At 60.4% G+C, this 14,006-nt stretch overlaps 4 protein-coding genes across 4 annotated transcripts in view; 3 read left to right on the forward strand and 1 right to left on the reverse strand.

The window, feature by feature from the left end:
- Nucleotides 1-2,709: 2,709 nt before the first annotated feature.
- Nucleotides 2,710-5,031, forward strand: LOC104368718 (mas-related G-protein coupled receptor member H-like). Its single transcript, XM_042785633.1, has 2 exons — nucleotides 2,710-3,189; nucleotides 3,513-5,031. The coding sequence occupies exon 2, from the start codon at nucleotides 3,551-3,553 to the stop codon at nucleotides 4,490-4,492; it is 942 nt and encodes a 313-aa protein (XP_042641567.1). The 5' UTR covers nucleotides 2,710-3,189; nucleotides 3,513-3,550; the 3' UTR covers nucleotides 4,493-5,031.
- Nucleotides 5,032-6,759: 1,728 nt separating this feature from the next.
- LOC104356839 (mas-related G-protein coupled receptor member H-like) lies at nucleotides 6,760-8,280 on the reverse strand. Its single transcript, XM_042785635.1, has 2 exons — nucleotides 7,976-8,280; nucleotides 6,760-7,700 (listed from the first exon to the last, which is right to left on the reverse strand). Exon 2 carries the CDS (start codon nucleotides 7,672-7,674, stop codon nucleotides 6,760-6,762), a length of 915 nt encoding a protein of 304 aa, XP_042641569.1. The 5' UTR covers nucleotides 7,675-7,700; nucleotides 7,976-8,280.
- Nucleotides 8,281-10,243: 1,963 nt separating this feature from the next.
- Nucleotides 10,244-12,062, forward strand: RHOD (ras homolog family member D). Its single transcript, XM_033006792.2, has 5 exons — nucleotides 10,244-10,372; nucleotides 11,014-11,101; nucleotides 11,397-11,506; nucleotides 11,636-11,770; nucleotides 11,876-12,062. The coding sequence occupies exons 1-5, from the start codon at nucleotides 10,244-10,246 to the stop codon at nucleotides 12,041-12,043; spliced, it is 630 nt and encodes a 209-aa protein (XP_032862683.2). The 3' UTR covers nucleotides 12,044-12,062.
- A 927-nt stretch (nucleotides 12,063-12,989) lies between these two features.
- Nucleotides 12,990-14,006, forward strand: part of KDM2A (lysine demethylase 2A) — a 51,175-nt gene continuing 50,158 nt past the window's right edge. The window contains exons 1-2 of the mRNA XM_042784704.1: nucleotides 12,990-13,054; nucleotides 13,561-13,588. Of these exons, the coding sequence (XP_042640638.1) occupies nucleotides 13,035-13,054; nucleotides 13,561-13,588 (48 nt within the window). The 5' untranslated portion in view covers nucleotides 12,990-13,034. The remainder of the gene's footprint in view (nucleotides 13,055-13,560; nucleotides 13,589-14,006) is intronic.

The raw sequence follows: 14,006 nt of genomic DNA on the forward strand, positions 1-14,006 counted from the left end.
AGTCACAAGAGAAGGGAGCCATTCCCTCAAGCTCAGAGGATATAATGCTGGCAATTAAGAATTGGCTTGAATTGCACAAAATGAGAGGATTTGTTGTTTTGTGTAAAGGATCGTTCCCTGAGGTGTAAGAGCATGTTAAACGCAGTCGCAGGTTATGATATTCAGATTTAATTTTGCCATCTTTTGTAAACTTTGTAAAAGGCTTGTGGCAGTACGTGTCCTTCTGCACTAGGCTGTCTTCACAACGAGAAGTTTATGACAAGGAGAATTCCCCTTTCCAAAAGAAGTGGCCGTGAGGATCATGCAGAGCCCAGTGACCTCTCACTGGAGCTGCCCTGTCTTCAGATGAATCATCCCTCCCACTGCCAGCAGATAGTGGGGCCCATAGTTGCATTTCTGTGGAAGAGGTTAAACGAGCACAAGATAAAAATCTGTTTCTTCTTTTCCCTATAACAAAAGTAAAACAAGCCTCCCACCCTCAAAAAATATCAAGGGGGAAAGGGTGAAGCACAGCAGTGCTGTCATACAGGGCTCTTCCACCTGCAATTTGGGGAATTTGAAGTTAATTTGAAGTTTTTTGAAGTTAATTTAGCAAAATCCTGTCCTTTATTGTAAAAAACAACTCTACAGAAAATCTCAACACACCAAAAATTCAGCTTAGGCAGATATCAGGTAAACAAAGAGACTCAGTAAAAAACAAAGAGCAGAAAAAAGATTCCTATCATCCCCAGACTAATGTCTCCATCTGCTTCACTAAACCTCATTGGAAAGAAAAAAAAGTCCATTTCTTTATGAACTCCGTGTACTGATTTGAAAAGACAGAGATGTTGTCAGCTGTCCTTCCCACTTGCAGCAGGGAATTCCCAGTCTCCTGCCAGTTGTGGTGTATTTGTCTCTATCTCCTGGCTGCATGGCTGGAGGGAGGCAGATGGAAGCGTTGCTGAGCTGGAAGGGGGCTGGGGGTCAGCTCGCTTGCAGCCAGCCTGTCCAGGTAATTAGTGGCCAGGGAACAGAGGGCTTCCTCCCTGCTCCTGCAGGTCGGAATTGTGAAGCACTCCAGTGCAATCCACAGTGACTCAGAGTGTTATGTTTAGCCTTAAAACCAAAGCAAACAAACAGATAAACCCCCCGCCAGAAAAGAGCCTTGAAGCCAGCGCACAATAATCTCTTTTGGGAACAAACATGTAACTTCTAAGAAATCAGCTATACGTGCCCCCAGCCATTTGGTAAGACAGCTTGGTGTAGTTTGTTTCTGGATGCTTCAGATACCTGAAGAATGAGTGGGAGGTTTCATTCAGAAATTGTCTGGCGCTGCTGGTGCACGGAGCTGCAGGCACACACGCCGATGTGTCTGCTCCCAGGCTGTCCCCGTCCAGCCCACCCCGAGTCCCCAGCCCAGGAATGTCACAATAAAGATGCTCTGCCCCTTCTGACTCTGCAAACTGGAAAGCAGCCCCGTCAAAGGCTAAAGGGGGGTGGCCGCGGGGACCACGGAGGTTTGGCCTGCCTTCAGGGAGCTGATGAATTTAGCTGGGGGATGCAGGAGGATAAGCAAGTGGGGAGGGTCCTGTGGCTCCCACCAGCATCCCTAGGGCTCAGCAATGGGCTCTGCCATGTGGCTTCTTGCACAAAACACAGGTGGTAGGATCTGCTTTTGTAATACAGCCCCCACCGAAGGACAGGACTTTGATGTGAAGCAACTTTGATATGAAGAGACTTTGATACAAAACCCTTGGAAACAACTCTGCCCTTACCAAAAGTGCTGAAGCTGGAATTGTTAACAGGATAAATCCAGTGTCTTTGGGAGTCGATTTTAAGCATTCACAGCATGTTTTAGAGCAGTTGAAGGCTACTGCAGCAAAAAAACAGGTAGTCAGCCGGGTAGCTGGGAGAGAAGCCAAAAACACCCCCCAATTGCAAGGGCACCGTGGCGTGGGAGAGGCAGGACACTCCTCATGGCGGTGCATCCCTCTGGAAAAGCTCTGTCATTTTAATCATCACAACGAGGATGTTAATTGCACAAAACATATTGGCTACAACATTAAGCCCTTTGCAGGTTCTCTAGTGGCTGCGAGGAGCTTGGGATCCACTTGGACCTGGCTGGGGGGGACTGGTGGGGGGCAAGTGCCTCCAAGGAGATGCTCTGCTCAGCCGTGAGCCACAGGAGGGTTTAACAACATCCAGGCTGAGCTCAGGAGCCGCAGTCCGGGGTGTGTGGGCTACCAAAGAGGTGGGATAATGTCAAAACAACCAGAAGTGCTCCCAAGACTGAGGAGGAGGATGTGCCACTGGTGAAGAGCTGGGTGGGGGGAGCACAGCACCCCAAAACCTGGTTTCTAGTTTTAATTGCATCACTAAGGGTTCTTAGCAATAATTAATCTAGGCTATAAGTGCTAGTATTGTTGTATCCTGACTGAAAACAACTGTTTGTTGTCCTTCAGCTGGGCTGTCAAGGCCCACATGAGGCTAACAAGAAATGCAAATTCTTGGCTCTGCTATGAAGGTGTGCTGCCTTGGGCCCAGGGGAGGTTTTGGCGATGATCCCCGTGCTCTTCCCAGAAGGGGAGTTGCTTCTGAGAAGCACCCAGCCACCCCACCACCTCTGCCAGCATCCCCAGCACCACCAGCACCACGCTCTGCTGCTGGAGGGGCGATGCCCCCCCCATGGATTCTGAGGTCCAGGGAGCCCCACAACAGGCAGGGGAGAAATGAAAAATGGAAGAAACCTGCCACGAGAGGAAAAGCAGACAAGGAGCAGATCGTTGTCTGGGAAGGAGTGTTTCTAATCAGGAGTAAATGAGGAGCCATTCACAAAATTCTGCTTGCAGAGCTTCTGGCAAAAGCCACTTCCTCTGTGGCAAAAAAAAAGGAGCAAGATAAATAAAAACAAGGAAGCGAAGCTCTGACGTAGACGAAGTTACAAAACCATTCCCAACTCCCCCACGACCCCACTACGGCTGGGGGAGTGGGGTGCGCTGCCGAGGGGCACACTGGGGACAGAGGAGCTGGCAGGACGAGAACGGGGACCTCCTGGTGACCGGGGGACTTTCTTCTTCATGCAACTGTCCTGGGAGGATCCGCTTTGGGGTATGGATCCGAAAGGAGTGTGAGAAGCCAAGACACTGACGCCGGTCTGCCTGAGCCCAGCTGGAAAGACAGCCCTTGCCTGCTGCTTCACCAAAGCTAACAGTTAAGTGCAATGTTTTCCTTCAGCCCTATCCCACTTTTCTTTCCTCCAGCATCCACTGCCAGCAGATACGTTCCTCTCAGCTTTCCCAGTGCCCGGCAGAGCTCTCCTCAGGTCCTCTCTCTAGGTCCACTCCTCGCTGCCCCACACTTGCCTTCTGCATCCCGTGGTGCACATGTCTCTCCCTCCTCTCCCGTCTCCCTCTCCCACCCCACAATGTCCACCAGTCCCATCCCCAGCACATCCCACTTGCCCTCCACTGGTGCCTTCAGGGCTCAGCCTCAGCTTCTCCAAGCCATTAACTCCCCATCCACTCTGACCGCAGCCGGGGACCACGTCCCACCACCTGGCCAGCGTCCATCCATGGAGGTGAAGGACATGTCCCCACCTCCCGCACCACCCACACCGACCACCGATGACGACAACCTGTGCAGGATAGACGTCACCGACGTGGCCATAGACGGTGTCACGCTGCTCATCTGCCTCTGCGGGCTGGTGGGGAACGGGGCCGTCCTCTGGCTCCTCGGCTTCCGCATCCGCAGGAACCCCATCACCGTCTACATCCTCAACCTGGCTGTTGCTGACTCCACCTTCCTCCTCTTCATGGTCACCTCCACCTTCCTCTACGTGGTCGAGAACCTCTGCTTCTCCGCTGTGTCCTTGATGTACCAGAGGTCACTTTTTCTGCTCTCTCTGCTCTCCTACAACATGGGCCTCTACCTCCTGACGACCATCAGCATCGAGAGGTGCATGTCCATCCTCTGCTCCAGAATCCGCCGCCCCCAGCACTTGTCAGCCGTGGTGTGTGCCCTGCTCTGGGCCCTCTCCATCGCTGTCATTGCTGCAGTGACTTCTCTGTGCCTGTCGCAGGAGCACGAGCACTGCCGGATGGCTCTTATCTCCATGTACGTCCTCAACTTCCTCATCTTTGCCCCACCCATGGTCATTTCCAGCACAATTCTCTTCATTAAGGCCCAGTGTAGCTCCCAGCACCACCAACCCAAGAGGCTTTGCATTGTTATCTTCCTCTCCGTCCTCTTCTTCCTCCTCTTAGCTCTTCCCCTCAGCATCTGGAATTTCCTGCAGCAGTTTGGCTACATCGTTGTGTCCTCCCAGGTTGTCTTCCTGCTCGCCTGCATCAACAGCAGCACCAACCCCTTCATTTATTTCTTGGTGGGGAGCTGCCGGAGGCACTGCTCCTTGATGTCCCCCCAGGTTGCCTTCCAGAGGGTCTTTGAGGAGCCAGAAGACAACACTGCATGCAGCAACGATACCACGATGGACACGCTGGCCCCAGACTGTTGAAACCTTTCCACCGCTCTGCTAAAGGCCTGCGGGACAGTGGCTGCGTGTTTCCTTGCAGATGAATAAATATCTGCAGTATTTCCCCGACGTCACCTTCTCACGATGTAATTCTGTCCCCTGCAGGAGAGGAGCGCAGGGGCATCGCCGAGGTCGATGTGGGGAGGGATGTTCTGCGGAGAGAGCGGTGGAGCACAGCTTTTCCTCTCCCTCCCAGCCCACCCCAGGTCCTGGGGCCACTATTCCCCCAAAGGGACCATGTTTCCCAAAATCCGACCTGCTTTTTAGGATGATCATTGCCTTTGGGGAACTCTGACTCATGTACAGAGTGGGAGTAAAACCCCATTCAGTAAAAGCCTCTCTCTCCATCCCGCATCCTGCGCAGCCTCTCTGAGCTCTGCTCCCCTGCAATGCTGACGGGGGGGGAACCACTGCCCCTCACCAGGCTCCAGGGAGTCCCCCACCGCCCTCCCCTCGAACCAGTACCCGGTTCCTGTAGCTCATAGCTGCCTGATATCAATAAACAGCATCGTGCACCCTCAGCTGCTTTCAGTCCGTGTGCCAGTGCTTGCTGCCTTCATCTGGGTCCTGCCGCCGGCCGGGGCTGCAGGTGGAGGGGGGGGAGATGCACACACGGTGTGTGCTCAGCAGGATTGGGCCCAGAGGTACCCTGGTGCCCCCAGACTGTTTCATTAGTGTCACGGCAAATATTTCCCCAAATTTTTTTTTTTTTTTTATTTTGTAAGCCAGGTCTAAGTGTAAAAGACTCTTCCCTCTGAAATTCTTCCTCTCCTCTGGCTTTGTCAGGCTGGAGCTTTTCCCCTTCTTCACCAGGACAGGATGGTGCAGCAGCAAAGGGAGGGGGAGTCTGTGATCCCCAGACCTGGCCACCACCTTCCAGGAGCAGATGGTCACCACAGGCTCCACTGGGTTGCCCTGTGGCTTCTCCAAGGTCTCAGCCTCCCGTCACAGCAGTGGGGAGAGCTGTGGGTGTGCAGAAAGCCGGTGCCGGAGCCAGCAGCGATGCATCAGACAGCTCCAGCACCAAACGCCATCGTGCTGGGCCTCAGTTTCCCCCAGCACCGAGGCAGGAGGAAAGGTCCCTGTGTCCCTGCTGCCCTGGGGACACAGGGACCTGCGGCCTCCTGCCCTGCTGCCCGATCTGGGGCTCGTGCTCCTCCTGTCATCATGAGTGCAGACCCCCACCACCTCCTGCACCCTGCTCCGGCTCAGCCCCACCACATCCCACCCCTTCCCACCAGTCCCACCACGTCCCACCCCTTCCCACCAGCCCCCCCACAGCCCTTGCCCCCCCACCCCCCAGGCCAGCCCCACACCTCCAGTGCCTCCCTATGGGCTGCTCACCCCATATGGTTTTTGGAGAGCTGTTTCTCAGGAAGAAGCCCCACCAACCACTTCGCAGAGCTTCCCCCCCGGTGCCCTAAACCCCTGCAACCCTCCCCCCTCCACACCCCACCCTCCACCACCACCACCCCCCCCCCACGAGAGACAGGAGAGGAAGGAGAGGCAGCGATGGAGCCAGAGGAGTTTATTGGGGCGGGAGGAGCGGGGCCGGGGCCGGGCAGCGCAGAGAACCGGGGGTGCAGCAACGGGGCTGTCGGACACCAGAATCCCCCCACCACCCGCTGCCCCTCAGGGGCAGGCGGGCCCCGAGAAGGTTTCTGGAGGGTTTTCATCTCCTCTGCCCTCGCTGGAGGGCAGCAAAGCCCAGCGGGACGCGCTCGCAGCCGGGGAGCGGCTGCCCGAACGGCCGGTGGGACAGAGAGGGACGGGGATGGGGAAGGGATGAAATGGGGTGGGATGGGATGGAAAGGAATGGGATGGGATGGGAGTGAGGATGGGAATAGATGGGGATGGGGATAGGGATAGGATGGGGATGGGGATAGGGATAGGAAGGGGATGGGATAGGGATGGAATGGGATGGGGGTGAGGATGGGGATAGATGGGGATGGGGATAGGGATAGGATGGGGATGGGATAGGGTGGGGATGGGAGGAGATGGGATGGGGATGGGGATGGAATGGGGATGAGGATGGGAATGGAATGGGGATGAGGATGCAATGAGGACGGGATGGAGATGGAGACAGGGATGGGGGCAAGATGGGATGAGGATGAGGTGGGTTAAAGGATGGGATGCATCCCAACACCCAGCTGCTGGAAGATGACCTGTAAGCCCAGCCGGGAGCAATGGTGGGCAGATGAGCATGAAGCCAGGGTGGTCAGTGCTGCCAGTGAGACCACAGTGGCCTCTTAGTTGGAGATCGTGGTGACCCCTGTGTCTTCAAAGACCCTCTGGAAGGCAACCTGGAGGGACATCAAGGAGCAGTGCCTCCGGCAGCTCCCCACCAAGAAATAAATGAAGGGATTGATGCTGCTGTTGATGCAGGCGAGCAGGAAAACAACCTGGGAGGGCACAACGATGTAGACAAACTGCTGCAGGAAATTCCAGATGCTGAGGGGAACCCCAAAGATGAGAAAGAAGAGGATGGTGAGGAAGATAACAATGTAGAGCCTCTTGGGTTGACGTTGCTGGGAGCCACACAGGACCTTAATGAAGAGGATCACATTAGAAATGACCATGGGTGGGGCAAAGATGAGGAAGTTGAGGACGTACATGGAGATAAGAGCCATCTGGCAGTGCTCGTGCTCCTGCGACAGGCACAGAGAAGTCACTGCAGCAATGACAGCGATGGAGAGGGCCCAGAGCAGGGCACACACCACGGCTGACAAGTGCTGGGGGCGATGGCAGCGGTACCAGAGAGGGAAGAGGATGGACATGCACCTCTCGATGCTGATGGTCGTCAGGAGGTAGAGGCCCATGTTGTAGGAGAGCAGAGAGAGCAGAAAAAGTGACCTCTGGTACATCAAGGACACAGCGGAGAAGCAGAGGTTCTCGACCACGTAGAGGAAGGTGGAGGTGACCATGAAGAGGAGGAAGGTGGAGTCAACAACAGCCAGGTTGAGGATGTAGACGGTGATGGGGTTCCTGCGGATGCGGAAGCCGAGGAGCCAGAGGACGGCCCCGTTCCCCACCAGCCCGCAGAGGCAGATGAGCAGCGTGACACCGTCTATGGCCACGTCGGTGACATCTATCCTGCACAGGTTGTCGTCATCGGTCTCTGGCACAGGTGATGGGGGAGGTGGGGATGTCTGGTTCAGCTCCATGGTGGGAGGCGTGACGTGGTCCCCGGCTGCGGTCAGAGTGGATGGGGGGTTAGTGGGACCCCGAAGGATGTTTCAGGGAGAGGGGTCCTGGCGCTGTGGCACAGCAGGGCTGGGGACAGGGGGGTGACAGGAGGGCTGAGGAGGTGGCTGCCTCACCAGTGATGGGCTGGGAGGTGAGCACGGAGGAGAGGTTGGAGGGGCTCCAGGCGCCCCGAGGGAGGATGCGCGTGGAGGTGGTGAGAGGGGCTGTGGGGAGACGCAAGCAGCTCCCGGGGCTGGGCTCCGGTCTTGACCCACCTACCTTTCCAGGCAGCAGCCCAGGGCCAACCTGCCCACGCGTCCGAGCAGGGCACGCTCCCTCCCTCTGGTTCTCCTTGCCACGATCTTCTCAGATGAGAAGAAATGGGGTCTTTGCATCCTCAGAAAACCCAAGCAGCCCGTCTCGCCTCCAAATAAAGCTGCTCTTTAGGGCGTTTCTGCAAGATCACGGGTCAGGTGGTTGGGAGAGCACTGGGCAGTTTCAGAGGCACAGGCTGCATCACCAAGCCTCTTCTCCTGTCAAATTTCTGTTGGTCTTGCGGGAAAGGAAATGTTTTGTCCAAGAGAATACCCCAGAGGATGAATATTGATGAAGCTACATCTTGCTGTGAAAGAACCTTGATGCTTTTAGGATTCAACCAGATATCTCATTAGATTGGTAATTACCACCTTCCTAATTGTTTTATTGTGCTCCAGTCTCCTCCCCCCATCCTGCCCTGATGCTGGCATCCTTCTGAGATTCTTCATTACTGCATGCATTCGCCTTCCAGTCTCCTGGCATGTGAATTGCCGCTGTCTCTCCTCCATCTTTGTCGTGCTTCAGGCCTGGGTGGGGATTTGGTGTTCAGGCCATCTATTCAGACTTGCCCTGGCTGGTCTGGGGGCTCCAGTGCCCTCCTGGACCAGCCAGTACACATCAAGGGAGCCAGGGAGGATGGCTGGCAGAGCAGATGAGCCAGTTGTAGGGCTGGGGAGAATGGCAGGGAATGGCACACATGATCCCCCCCTGCACCCTTAGATCAGAAGCACCCCTTTACCTCTGCTGGGGCCTTGGTGTGGCAGAGGATGACACTGACCGGAGGGGAGGGGGTCTTGGGAACCTCTCAGATGGGATGTGAGGGACATGGTTTCTCCTTCCCCCCCAGAGTGGCCCTGGCTGCCCTCCATGTCCCCTCCAGCCGCTGGTGGGGGGGACAATGGCTGGATGGTGGGCAAAGCACACCCCTCAGCACCAGGAGCCCTCTGCTCCCCCAGCAAAGGCAGAAAGTTGCTTCTTCAGCTCGTTAAGCTAGCTAATTGCTGCTAGAACTGTTAACACCCCTGCCCAGTTTACCCAGATGGCCGGTGCACCCACAGGAGGGCTGGAGGAGCTAGCAGGAGGAGGTACCCACACATGGGGCTCCCTGAGTCCTGCCAGCACCCAGAAACACCCCCCCATGTCCCAAATCCCTTGTGTCTGAGCATCCTCTGGCCTCCCACCTCTAAGAGTGGGGCCATGGGTGTCCCTGTCCCGGGGCAGGAGGGCAAGGATCGCTCCTGGTAATACGGGGTGGTCAATGTAGGGGTCCATGCGTGGCACCGTCTGCACCCCAGGGAACACCGCTGGGCATGTCCCCAAGCAAAATGGGGTGATGGAAGCCATCCAGCATGTTAGGGTCACCAAGAAAAGACCAGGGCGAGGGGGGGGGGGGGGTGCCCACGCCAGTCATGTCATGCTGGGCCGGGCGTCAGGGACAGAGTTTCCCAGCATGGCACGGCTCAGCACGACACGGCTGGGCAGGGCTGGGCACGGCACACCACCCAGTGTGACGGAAGGGGTGGCACTGGCGGGGGGGCCGGAGCTGTGAGTCACCCCCCTGCGCCTCGCTCCACCCTGGACTTTGCCTCCTGTGGATGCTCAGGGCAATAAAACCCAGGTTTGGGGGGCGGGGGGGGCCAGGTTGTGAGGGAGGGCCCCCACCTGCAGCAGGAACTCAGTGGTCAGGGGGCACACACGTGTGTTTGCACACTCAAGGACAGGAGTGCGAGGGTGTGTGTAGGAGGGAGCTGTGGGCATGCAAGGGGGAGTTGTGCAAGCACACACGTGTGCACATATGTGCAAGCCGCCCTGCACGGGTGTGCGAGCAGGCATGTGTGTGTGCAAAGGAGCTGCGCGTGTGGGATGGAGTCACGTGTGCGTGTGTGTGCATGTGTATGTGCAACAGGGAGCTGTGCGTGTGCGACAGGCAGCTGCACACGCGTGGGCAGGCGTGAGAAGGAGCATCGCACACGCAGGCGGGAGGGGAGCAGCGTGTGCGGGACCCGGGCACCTCCAGGGAGCAGCCCCATGCGTGTGCAAGGCACCGTGGGTGTGCAAGGCCACCCATACGTGTGTGAGCACCATGAAACCAGCACGGCCCCGGCTCCCAGCGGCGCCGCGGGGCGGGCCCGGCGGGAGGGTGGGGGCCGCACCCTGGGCCGGGCAGGTGACTCCCGTCACCCCGTCCCCGCCGAGGCCACGGCAGGTTCCGTGGCCCCACTGGCCGCCCCCATGCAGCAGGAACGCGGGGGGCAGAGCCCGGGACCCCCCGAGACCGAGGTCAAGGCTGTCATCGTAGGGGACGGGGGCTGCGGGAAGACATCTCTGCTGATGGCCTTCGCCAAGGGGGACTTCCCCAAGGTACCGATCTCTCTGTCACCTGGGACCTCAGCCGCGGCGGGACCTGGTCACAGGGGGGGTCACCGTCCCCGAGCGGCTCCCCATACAAACCTGCCATGGCTGGGAAAGGCTCCCAGGAGCGGCGGCACGGGCGAAGGGCGGGGGACGTGGGACAGGGATGGGCACAGCGGCGGCAGCGGGGATGTTTGCAACAGGACATTGGGTTTGGGGAATGGGGGGGGGAGCTGAGGTGACCCCCCTTTGGTGGGCGGCCACCTCTGCCTCATTTTCGGGGAATGACAGGATGGGGAGCGGGTCTGTCCCACAGCAAGGGCACATACGGGATCTGGGGGGCGTGGGGAGGGGGGAGAAGCCCCCAGAGACACACCCCCCCCCAGCACCTCTCTCCCGAGCATCCCACCTGCTGGAGGCTCAGTGCTGCCCTGGGTAGAGGGGACCCCAGTACTGGGGCTGTGGAGGACAGGGAGAGTCCCCACCCCACCTGTCCCAGGGGGGCACCGCCATCTCTTGCCCACCCATTTTCTTCTCCTGACCCCAGATACCTCCCTGTGCCCTGTCGTGCGCACACACCACCTCGGGGGTCCCCTCTGCCACTGCCACCAGCCGCTGACCTGTCCCATGTCCCCCCTGTCCCCCACCAGGTCTATGTCCCCACCGTGTTCGAGAAGTACACAGCCTCGCTCCAGGTTGGCAGCAAGCCCGTGAAGATCCACCTCTGGGACACGGCAGGTGGGATAGGAGGGGACAGAGAAAGCAATTGTGACCCCCTTTCCCCCCCCCCCCCCCCCCCAGCCTGTGGATTTCGGGGTGTCCCACACCCGTCCGTGGGTCATGCCTTGGAGTGGTGTCCCCATGCATGGATGATGAGAGGTTAACCCGCAGGTGGACAGCCACTAGTCCCCGAGGATGTCACCCTCCCCAGAGCCCCACTGTGTCCCCAAACTGAAGGGGCAGGCATGGTCCCAGGCTGAGGAGACTGAGCCCAGTAGGAAACTGGTGTGTAATGGTCTTCTCTGCCTGGCAGGACAAGAAGACTATGACAGGCTTCGCCCACTGTCCTACTCGGACACCAACGTTGTCCTCATCTGCTTTGATGTCACCAACCCCAACAGCTACAACAACATCCTAACGAAGGTACCGCTCCTAACGAAGGGGCCGCTACCATCCTGTGTATCTTCCCCTGGGCGAAGCGACGTGGAACCGGAGCTGCTGCCCGTCCCACGTCCCCATCCCCTCCTGGGTGACACGTGTGTCCCCCCGTAGTGGTACCCGGAGGTGAACCACTTCTGCAAGGGTGTCCCGGTGCTGCTGGTGGGCTGCAAGACTGACCTGCGGCGGGACCGGGCGGTGCTGCGCAAGCTGCAGCAGGGACGGCTGGACCCCATCTCCTACCATCAGGTAAGTGCCACCCCCCTCTAAATCCTCAACGGGCCGGGGATGTACCCCCAGCACGGAGCAGCGGGGACCCCGGGAAGGGGGGTCTGACCCCATGGCTCCCCGCAGGGAGAGGTCATGGCCCGGCAAATCCACGCCGTGTCCTACTCGGAGTGCTCGGCCAAGTACCGGGAGAACATCGGGGACATCTTTACGGAGGCCTGTGGTGCCGCCCTCAGCGCTGCCCGCCGGAGCCGACGCAGGAGGAGAGCCAGGGGGGGCTGCGTGCTGTGCTGAGTCCCCCCCCCAACAACCCTGGGACCTGCTGCTGTGTCTGTGTCCCGCCCGCCCCCCCCCCCTCCCAAACTGGGACAGCACCTCAGCTGCCACACTCCTGTCCGCCCCACAAGCGGGACTGGTGCCACTGTGGTGCCACCAGTTGTTGGGGGGGGGGGGGGCGGTGTGCGCCAGCAGGATAACACCCCCCCCAGCATGAAGAAACTGTCCCACTGGGGACCCCAGTGTCTGAGCATCCTCTGCCAGCCTGCCCGCACCAAGCCTTGCAGGTAGACAGGGTCTGGCAGCAGGGAACTGATTTGGGGGGGGAGGATTTTCAACGCGGGGGGGGGTGTTCCCCCTTCCTGCTGGCAGGCCAGCGAGGGAGGGGTGACACGCGGTGATTTTGGTGCAGTTTTGCCATAAAAGCTCAACACACTCCAGCGTGGCATGGTCCCTGCGGGCAGCGGGGAGACGGGGGGGCCCGGGCACGGACCCGCTGCGGCCGGGCAGCCCCTAGGAACGAGCTTTTTGGCTGGGGGGCGCTGGGGGAACTATGGAGGTGCGGATGGTGCGTGTGTATAGGCGCGCCTATGCATGCATGTGCTGGCTGCGCGCCCGCGGCCTGTTTACATGCCTCGCCTGTGTGTAGAGGCACACGCGTGTTTATCTACGTGGGTGTCAGCGTGGATGTCTGTACGTCTAGCTACACCGCTGGTTATGCGCACGTCCATACGCGCCCGCCCTGTGCCTGCGCATATAGACCCGTATAGGCGGGGGGCGGGGCTAAGGAGGGTCGGGGCTATTGAGGGGGCGTGGTCAACCCCCGGGCCGCGCGTGCGCGGTGCCCCGACGCCGAAGCGGGCCGGGCGCGGAGGGAGGGGGGCTGGCGCATGCGCACGGCGGACGGCGGGGGAGGCGGCGGGTGGGGGGGGTCAGGGGAGGTTTCGGGCGGCGCAGGCGCAGTGCGGCGGCCGAGTCAGTGTGTATGTGAGACTCTGACGGGTTCAAAATGGCGGCGGCGGCTCCTGTGTGAGGAGGGGAACCGCGTCCCGGCCGGGGGGCGGCGGAGGCGGCGGCGGCGGCGGCGGCGGGGGGGGGGGGGGGGGGGGGAAAGAACGGCGCGGCGGGTGGTGAGACCGGCGGCGGCCCGGCACCCTGTGGCTGGGGGGCGGAGGGGGGGGCGTAAATGGGGAGTGGGGGGGGGGGGGGGTTGTGCGGCGGGGCGCAGCGGCGGTGGGGGGCCGCGGCGCCCGGCGGACGCGGCGCCGGGCCGGGGAGCGGGGCCCGCGGGAACGGGCAGCGAGGCCGGGGCGGCCGGCGGAGCTGTCAGCGCCCTGCTCGCCGCGGCGGGGGCGGTGGGGCGCGGAGGGCGGGAGGGCGGCGGGACCGGGGAGAGAGGCGGAGCGGGGTGGGGGGGGTGGGGGGGGTGTTGGTGAGCGGGGCGGCGCGGCTGGGCCCGGGCCCGGGGCGCGATCGCTGCCTGACCCGGGGGTTCCTCCTCTGTCTCTTCTGTTTCTCCCCGTCTCGGCGCTTAGAAGAGGACAAAGGCGCAGGAGGGACCTGGTGAGCCGCTCGCTGCGGGCGGAGGGGGGTGGGGGGGGGGTTAAGCGCCGGCCCGCCGACCCCCCCGGCCGCCCCTTAAGTTTCCGCGAGTCCCCGGAGAGGGACCGGGCGCCGGTGGCGGCCCCGGCGGGCGGCGGCGGGGCCGCTGCCTTCACCGGGAAGGGTGCGGGCGGGTCTCCCCTTCCTTGCGGCCCCCGGGAGGCCGGGATCGGGAAGTTGGCGGGCAGGGGACGGCGGGGTGGGAGAGCTCCCAGGGCTGGAGGGTGCTGGCTGACAGCTCTCCGGGGACTGACGTTTTAAGCGGCCGTCCCAGGGCTTCCCCTGCCGTTCGCTTTGTTCGGCCGTGCCGGGGCTGCCGCCCTCCTGCCCCGACGGGAGCCGTGGAACGGGGAGGGAGCGGTGGGGCCGGGCCTCCACG

This window comes from Tyto alba, unplaced genomic scaffold (genome assembly GCF_018691265.1).
Source record: "Tyto alba isolate M040663 unplaced genomic scaffold, T.alba_DEE_v4.0 Super-Scaffold_8, whole genome shotgun sequence".
NCBI classification, from domain to species: Eukaryota; Metazoa; Chordata; class Aves; order Strigiformes; family Tytonidae; genus Tyto; species Tyto alba.

Excerpts from the sequence above, each read along its gene's own strand:
- LOC104368718 (XM_042785633.1), top strand. The coding sequence starts at position 3,551 with ATGGAGGTGAAGGACATGTCCCCACCTCCCGCACCACCCACACCGACC.
- LOC104356839 (XM_042785635.1), bottom strand. The coding sequence starts at position 7,674 with ATGGAGCTGAACCAGACATCCCCACCTCCCCCATCACCTGTGCCAGAG.
- RHOD (XM_033006792.2), top strand. The coding sequence starts at position 10,244 with ATGCAGCAGGAACGCGGGGGGCAGAGCCCGGGACCCCCCGAGACCGAG. Across the intron at positions 11,507-11,635 it reads ACAACAACATCCTAACGAAG|TGGTACCCGGAGGTGAACCA; the intron begins GTACCGCTCCTA and ends GTCCCCCCGTAG. Across the intron at positions 11,771-11,875 it reads ACCCCATCTCCTACCATCAG|GGAGAGGTCATGGCCCGGCA; the intron begins GTAAGTGCCACC and ends GGCTCCCCGCAG.